Raw genomic sequence first — 8,804 nt, forward strand, 5'->3', positions numbered from 1 at the left:
AAAAAGAAAAATAAACAAATGGGACCAAATGAAACTTAAAAGCTTTTGCACAACAAACAAACCATAAACAAGACGAAAAGACAACCCTCAGAATGGGAGGAAATATTTGTAAACGAAGCAACTGACAGCAGATTAGTCTCCAAAATTTACAAGCAGCACATGCAGCTCATTATCAAAAAAACAAACAAACCAATCCAAAAATGGACAGAAGACTTCAATAGACATTTCTCAAAAAAAGATATACAGATTGAAATCAAACACATAAAAGCCTGCTCAACCTCACTAATCATTAGAGAAATGCAAATCAAAACTATAATGAGGTATCACTTCACACTGGTCAGTATGGCCATCATCAAAAATCTACAAATAACAAATGCTGAAGAGGGTGTGGAGAAACGGGAACTCTGTTGCACTCTTGGTGGGAATGTAAATTCATACAGCCGCTATGGAGAACAGTGTACAGGTTCCTTAAATACTAAAAATAGAGCTACCATATGGGCAAGCAATCCCACTACTCGGCATATACCCTGACAAAACCATAATTCAAAAATAGTCATGTACCACAATCTTCATCGCAGCTCTATTTACAATAGCCAGGACATGGAAACAACCTAAGTGTCTATCGACAGATGAATGGATAAAGAAAATGTGGTGCATATATACAATGGAATATTACTCAGTCATAAAAGGAAAAGATATTGAGTTTTTTGTAATTAGGTGGATGGACCTGAGGTCTGTCATACAGAGTGAAGGAAGTCAGAAAGAGAAAAACAAATATCGTATGATAATATATATATGGAATGTAAAAAAAAAAAAATTGTGAAGAACCTAGGGGAAGGACAGGATTAAAGACACAGGCATAGTGAATGGACTTGAGGACACGGGAAGGGAGAAGGGTAAGCTGGGACGAAGTGAGAGAGTGTCATGGACATATATACTCTACCAAATGTAAAATCAATAGCTAGTGGGAAGCATCCACATAGCACAAGGAGATCAGCTCGGTGCTTTGTGACCACATAGAGGTATGGGATAGGAAGGGAGATGCAAAAGGGAGCAGATATAGGGATATATGTATATGTATGGCTGATTCACTTTGTTATAAAGCAGAAATTAGCACACCAGTGCAGAACAATTATATTCCAATAAAGATGTTTTTTAAAAATACAGTTAAATTGGAAAGGAAAATGAACACAGAATATGAAAGGGTAATAGAGTTTAAGAATCTCCCTGTTTTCTGTACTAGGTATGTCTGAGCCACTTTCCTGCTGGAGCAAACATGGCGGTGGCGGTGATGGTGGTGATGGCGGTGATGGTGATGATGAAGCAGACAGTGATGATGGGCCACCTCACAAAATGCTAATTATGTGTCCATCATTGTGCTAACTGAATTACACAGATTCATTTAATTTCTAAGCATAAGAAAGTGGGCACTCTAAATGTGATTTTCCCTACATTTTAAGAAGGGATTCAAATCCTGAGGAGTTAAACAATTTGTTCCTCAAATCAATCAACCAATATGTAAAAAAAATAATAATAATAACCTGGATTTGAAATTATACAGAAATAATCATCGATAGGACTCAAAATTCAGATGAAACTTCTTGTGAGAGCCTGAAACGTGGGGTCAAAGAAGGATAGAAATCAACCAAAATTATGATATGGTATAGCAAAAAGCAGGTTGTAAAAGAAAGAAAATATTTTTACCATCAAACAAAAGAATTGTATTTTATTCAAGACGTGGAGGATAAGGAACAAATGCTCAGCTGGTAGGAACCCCTGTCCAGGTGACAGACAGACACAGAAGACATCATCAGATTCCTCAGAGGGCGCCCAGGAGGAGAGCTGCTGCTCTTCCTTCTGAGGCTCTGTGGTGCTTTCTCGGGTACGTCTCAGAGGGAAGCGGTATAACGCAGCCTCAGATAGGAAACCTCTGACGGACAGGAATCACCGCACGCATACTGCAGGCTGAAGGGTGGAGAAGCTTCTTCTGTATCCATGATAGGCTTTAAAGAGAAGATGAAGGTGGAGCTGTGGAACTCGGTGAGCCAATTGTCCTTATCCTTTCCTGATCCATATAAACGCTGAAGCTGTTACTTGTTCTTGGGTGGGCACTTCTGCTGGCATTGTTGGGGAGGTGGCACAGGAGGGCATTTCTGCTGGCACTGCTGAGGTGGGCATGGCTCAGGGCACTTTATACGTGGGCAAGGTTCTGGACACTTGGGAGGTGAGCAAGGATCAGGGCCCTTAGGTGGGCACACTGGAGGTGGCTGGCAAGGCTGCGTGCACTGCTGCTGTTCAGAAGACATCTTTCTGGAGTCTTAATATCTGAAAGAAAGTATATGACCGTGTTCACAAGAAGGAATTCTTACAGAGAGGAGTGGAAAAGCTTGTGTAATAACAACAGATACTATCTCGGCAATCTCTAAGCATGGGCTTTGATATCTTTAATACCTTTTAATAAATTTCTGACTTCTCTCTTGCTCTTTAGCAAATCGATACATCACCCCAGAGAAAAACTTTTCTTTTCTCACACAACTTTTCCAAAGAAAATATCTTTATTTGAAAGAAACAAGCAGGTGTTTTTACTTTAATTTCTTTTTTTTTTTTTCATGAAAACAACATCTTCAAAAAAGGCCAACACAAGTTCTAAAATCCTGGGCAAGCTCACAAGCAATTGTTATCATCATCTTCTCTCATGAGGTACCAACAGAATGACATATATAGAGCAAAGGGCAATCAGGAAGAACTGAAGGACCTCACACCTTCTAAGATAAATGCCCCTAACATCACAGCAGAGGGACACCAAAAAGGCACAGGAAAGGGAAAATACTTTATTCTTTATCTTTCATGTCAAAATTTCCTATTAATTTCTTCTTCAATACAAGAATTCAAACAAGGTATCAGAAATCTAATAAATACAATATAACTTTGTGCCCAAATTGCAAGTTCCCATCCAATAAGGAGCATTAAACCCATGATATGGTAACTTTGCACCCATCAAATTTGCTGTCTCCAGGATAAATGCTACATTCAGAAGCTGAAGAACAAATTTGAACTAAAGAATCCTATTCACCATGTTCTCCAAATTCAATTGGGACTACAGTAGCAGGAGGATGGCTGTGATGCAGCAGAGGACCTATTCATTGGGGCTTGCTGTCCCACCTAGGAGGAAGGGGAGCTGCCAAAACTGGCCTGGTCCAATCATTTCCCAACCAAAATGCAAATCCATCCATAACTGGCTTGGCAATGACTCTGAAAACAAGAAATGTCCTGCTCCAGGATCTCCTCAATGGATTACGTTCTCATGAATCACAGAGTCCCTGCCTTAACTCTCCGTTTCTGTGGTTTATAGCAGTGGGGGGATTTGGGAGGTTCTCTAACTTGTAATCAAAATTTCCCTTTCTTTATTGGGGAAGATGACCCTTTTCTATCTTTCACCTTCCTTGACTTCTAAAACTGCCTTCCTAGTTGCACTTGATCTGGTGACCATTTTGATGCCCATACTGGTTTCAAAAATGTCTGGCTACGTGGTGACACCTTTCTCTTTACATCAAGTTTTTCTTACAATGCATTTCCCATTTATTCATGGCTTGCCAAGCAAAGTCTCTTCTCCTCTTCTAAAATGGACTGAGGGAAGTTAGCAGATCATCTCAGATGATGTCCCATCATGATACTTAGACACGTTCAGTAAAGTGGTGACCTCTAGGGTCCTCCTTTCACTGCTTTGCTCCCTCAAATAATGAACCTCCAGCAGTTAGATTCCTGTGACCTTTATAAAACTGTTTTACTTCAGGCCAAAAGGAATTCACTAAGAGCATAACCTGAGCTACCATAACTAAGAGGAGCTGGCAGCTCAGACCCTAGACTTTCAACAGAAATCAAGCTTTTTGCTCATACCGCCCAAAAGTGATATAACACCTGCTCCTGCCTAATTTCTCCCAACTAACCTCTTTGGATTGCTTCACCTTTAAGAAACCCCAGAGGATCGTTCAAATCTTCTGACTTCCTATCCCTTTGAAATTATTGGGAATCCCAATATGCAATGCCATTCAAATAACTAATTTTATATGTATTTAATATTTATGAATTATTTAAACACATGTTGTTTCACAGCAAATCTAGGGATAAATTTAAGAGGAAGTTGAACTCACTTTATAAAAAATGCAGTCACTGAAGTTCATTGCCATTCATATACAATTTTTCAATCATTAATAACAATTTTATTATAATTTTAACTTAGTTTTTACATTTTCCATTTTGGTCACAGTGAAACATATGTCAAATAAACCTATTTCCTGCTCTATTTTCTTCATACAATTTGTTACTGTGCTGGAAGGAAGTTTTGATGGTTAATTTATGGGTCAGCTTCAGTGGCACAGGGTCCCTGGTTATCTGGTCAAACATTATTCTGGGTGCTCCTGTACAGATTCTTTTGGATGAGAGTATTTTTTAAATCAGTGACCTGCAGTGACCTGAGTAAAGGTGGTTGCCCTCTATAAGGTGGGAAGTCCTCATCCAATCCACTGATGGCCAGACTAGAACAAGACTGAACTTCACCCAGGTAAAAGATAATTCCCCTGTCGGATCGACTTCCAGCAGCGTTTCAGCTCTGCAGGTTTTGAGTTTACCAAACTTTGTAATCTCTCTCTCTCTCTCTCTCTCTCTCTCTCTCTCTCTCTCTCCCCCCCCGTCTCTCTCATTCTGTAACATATTTCTATATGTTTATATGTGCATATATGCTTCCCTAGACTGCTCTCGTGTGCTTAAAATTCCTTTATCAGGAAATAAAACTGTTGTATTCCATAAGTAAATATCAGATTTCAATTCTGTGAAAACAAAAATAGATATAAGATCCCATGTAAGACTCACAGCATCACATATAAGTGATTGAGAGTGCGGTTGGGAGGGGAGAGAAGATCAGAGCACTAAGGTCTGAAATCTAGATGAAATATGGACTTAGGGCTCATCTGATATACTTGCTTTCTTCTGCTCTTTCCAAACATGCTTTATGGCTTTGAAGACAGTAATAGAAAAAAATTTTTTCCACCGTTTATTCTCTGTCTTCTTCTTCAACTCTCCGGAAACCTCCACCGGCCATATTACCTTCACTGCCCAATATATACACCTTAACTGTTCAATTTAGTACTTTGAAATGTTGCCCATGCATTTAGTAATAGTCCTTTAATATCTTTCATAATTCTTCCTGCAGTCAGGAGGAAGAAGTGGCCTAGTAACTTGTCTTGGCCAAATAATCAGGAAGATTTTCAGGAATGTGGTTTTATAACGGGAAAGGAGGAAGACGAGGACAATGAGGAGGAGAGGAAGAGAAAGAGGAGACACCTGAAACCTGTGAAAGAGTCACCAGTTGGGCATGCACGAGAAGGCCAAGACATAACCTTTCCCTCCATCTCAGCCACATCTTCAGTGACTACTACATATTTTTTAAATATTATGATAAATTGTCATAAAAATATTACCTCATATAATATAATGGGGAAAACATAAAGCTGTTCAAAAATAAGCATGTTTATTAAACGGCCAAAAATAATCACTGCTTATATTTTGCTGTTTTTAGTGTTAGGAGTTTTCAATTTTCATAAACCCACACACATGCCTACATGTCTCTCAGGTTACTGATTTGAGATCTTTTATCTTCTGTAAAACACATGCCTCCAGCCGTAAGTTGCTCTCTATGCACTGCGTTACATTTATCCTTAAAGTTCGTCTATGTTTTCTTTTCATTTTCATTCATCACAAAGTATTTTATATGTATTTGTTATTTCTTCTTTGAGCCAATGTTTATTTAGGATTATGTAGCCAAAGTCAGGGATGTCACAGAAACAGACAGTAGAATGGTGGTCAGCAGGGCCTGGGGGATGCGGGAAAAATGGAGATGTTGGGCAAAGGGTACAAGTCTGTAGTCATACGATGAATAAGCTCTGGGAGTCTGAGGTACAGCATGGTGAGTCTTGATATTAACACTGTGTTGTGTACTTGAAACTTGCTGAGAAAGTAGACCTTAAGCATTCTCACCAAACACAAAAGCACACACACACACACACACACACACACACACGCAAACACTCAGCCATACACACAGTTAAATGGCTACTGTTGAAGTAATTAATATATTATGTAACTTATGGTGTAAATCACTGCACAAAGTACGCATATGTCAAATTGTCACATTATACACCGTAATGTGTACAATTTAATCAATTATACCTCAATAAAACTGGAGGGGAAAGATGAAAGAATAACCATCATACAAAAGAGTAACAACGTTTGAGAAGCTCTGTGTTCCTTCTCCTCCTTGCCTCTCTTAGGCTCTGATACTATTCTCTGAGAGAGCTTCCCTTATCCATTATTCTCTGGGGCCCTGTATCCACCTCATAGTGGATATTCACTTTTAATCACCTGTACTGACCACATCTGAAGTAGGTAGGGTGGAAAGTGGGGAAAGGAGGGCTGGAAAGTCATTACAATTCTTGAAAAATCAGTCTTTTTCGTTTTGGCATATAGTTTATTTAGTTGTCAATTCCCTCAAACACTTAGTAGGCACCTGACATCATTCGTTCCTCCCGTCATTACTATGTGCTAGAGACCTCACTCAGGTCCTTTTCTGGAAGTAATTTTCTGGCCTGATTAAATTGCTGCCTTGATCCCTGAACATAATACAATTACCATGAGGCTCCCTGGCACACAGGTGGAAAGACTACAACTTTTGTATCTTTTCTCTATTGTTACAGTCAACTGAAATTGGGCTTCAAGTTCAAAACCACTTCTAGGGCTTCCCCGGTGGCACAGTGGTTGAGAATCTGCCTGCTAATGCAGGGGACACGGGTTTGAGCCCTGGTTTGGGATGATCCCACATGCCGCGGAGCACCTAGGCCCGTGAACCACTACTGCTGAGCCTGCGCGACTGGAGCCTGTGCTCTGCAACAAGAGAGTCCATGGGAGGGAAAGGCCCACGCACCGTGAGGAAGAGTGGCCCCTGCTTGCCGCAACTAGAGAAAGCCCTCGCACAGAAACAAAGACCCAACAGAGCCAAAAATTAATTAATTAATTAATTATTTTTCTAAAAAACACTTCTAATCTCATCTCTTACTCTTTAGGGCTTACAAGTGTTGTGTTTCCTAATTCAACAAGCTTTTGAATATCTGGGCTGTATTTTTTCCTTTTTATTTTTTTAAATTTCCGACCTGCCAACTAGAAAGTTTTTCCTGAACATATGTCTATTGACATACCCTGGTCAAGTCAACAAGTGACCAACATTTAGTCTGCCTCTCAGGCTACCATGGACAACCATTACTGCAAACATTTTGCCATTGAATAAAATGTATCACCACATTTATGGCTTCCAATATCAGATTCCTTGCCAAATACCTCCAGACTCTTAAGCCAATGCCCTAATTTTAAGATTTCTACAGGAGCATCACACCTCACAGAACTAAATTCTCTGTCAGGTCAAATAACACTAACTAAAGTAGAGACAACTCCCAAATATCAGTGTTGATTTCTCACTCATGTAATACTCTGATGAGCTTTGGGCAGTAATCTGGGGATCTTTTTCTTCTGCAGTTCTGGCATCTTGGACTCTTTTACTTCTAGAACCACAAGAAGAGATATGCTTAAAGAACACATCCCTATTCACAGCTTACTGGACCACTAAGCTAAGCACTTAGAAAACAAGCTGCATAGCAACAGTCATTTTGTAAATCTAGATAAACATTGGAAACCCCGGTGGACCTCAAAGGTGGGGTCAAATCAATCAAGAAAGTAACTTCAGAGGCGAAAAATTATAATAGGACCCTGAGGTTGTTGAGTTTCACAGTAAGAAGAGCATGTTGTGCACATGGAGAGCAGGCAGCGCTTTGCCTGGTAAGGACACTTTAAACTTCCCATTATTTGTACTACCCATGTTTTCAGAACTACTATAATTTTATGCACAATATCCCAATATTTCCCAAAGCATTTAATGTGTCATATCAGATTATAAATACAGTTAAGTTGGAATAAAAAAGGAACACACAATATGAAAGTGTAATATAGTTTAAGAATCTCTTTCTGTGCTGTACTAGGTATGTCTGAGCCTCTTTCCTGCCGGAGCAAACATGGTGGTGGTGGTGATGGTGGTGACGGTGATGATGACAGAGACAATGATGATCGGCCACCTCTCAAATGCCAATTATGTGCCCGGCATTGTGCCAACTGAATTACACACATTCATGTAAATTTTATGCCTAAGCAAGTAGGCACTGTAAATGTGGTTTTCACCACATTTTAGTAGAGGGATTGAACATCTGAGGAGTTAAACAGTTTGTTCCTCAAATCAATCAAGCAATAATTAAGAAAATAACCTGGATTTGAAATTATATACAAACGATCATCTATATAACTCTAAATTCAGATAACACTGACTGTGAGAGCCTGAAAATTGAGATCGAAGAAGGATAGAAATCAACCAAAATTATGATATAATATTGCTAAAAGCAGGTTTTAAAAGAATGAAAATGCTTTTACCATCACAAGAAGAAATGTATTTTATTCAGGAAATGGAGGATAAGTAACAATTGCTCATCTGGTAGAAACCGCTGCCCAGGTGACAGACAGACACAGAAGACAGCGAGAGAATCCTCAGAGGGCCCCCAGGAGGAGAGCTGCTGCTTTTCCTCCGGAGGCTCTGTGGTGCTTTCTCAGGTACCTCCAGAGGGAAGCGGCATAGCAGACTCAGATAGGAAACCTCTGACCGTCAGGAATCACCACACGCATACTGCAGGCTGAAGGGTGGAAAGCTTCTTCTG

The 8,804-nt window shown here is 39.7% G+C and overlaps 1 protein-coding gene across 1 annotated transcript; it reads right to left on the reverse strand.

Annotated features, from left to right (window-relative positions):
* Positions 1-2,090: 2,090 nt before the first annotated feature.
* On the reverse strand, positions 2,091-2,306 carry LOC130708237 (small proline-rich protein 2E-like). The gene has a single exon (XM_057546689.1). It carries the CDS (start codon positions 2,304-2,306, stop codon positions 2,091-2,093), a length of 216 nt encoding a protein of 71 aa, XP_057402672.1.
* Positions 2,307-8,804: the final 6,498 nt, after the last annotated feature.

The sequence above is a fragment of the Balaenoptera acutorostrata genome, chromosome 1 (assembly GCF_949987535.1).
Source record: "Balaenoptera acutorostrata chromosome 1, mBalAcu1.1, whole genome shotgun sequence".
NCBI lineage: Eukaryota > Metazoa > Chordata > Mammalia > Artiodactyla > Balaenopteridae > Balaenoptera > Balaenoptera acutorostrata.

Bases quoted from the DNA above. Each gene is read 5' to 3' on its own strand.
- LOC130708237 (XM_057546689.1), bottom strand. From the start codon at position 2,306: ATGTCTTCTGAACAGCAGCAGTGCACGCAGCCTTGCCAGCCACCTCCA.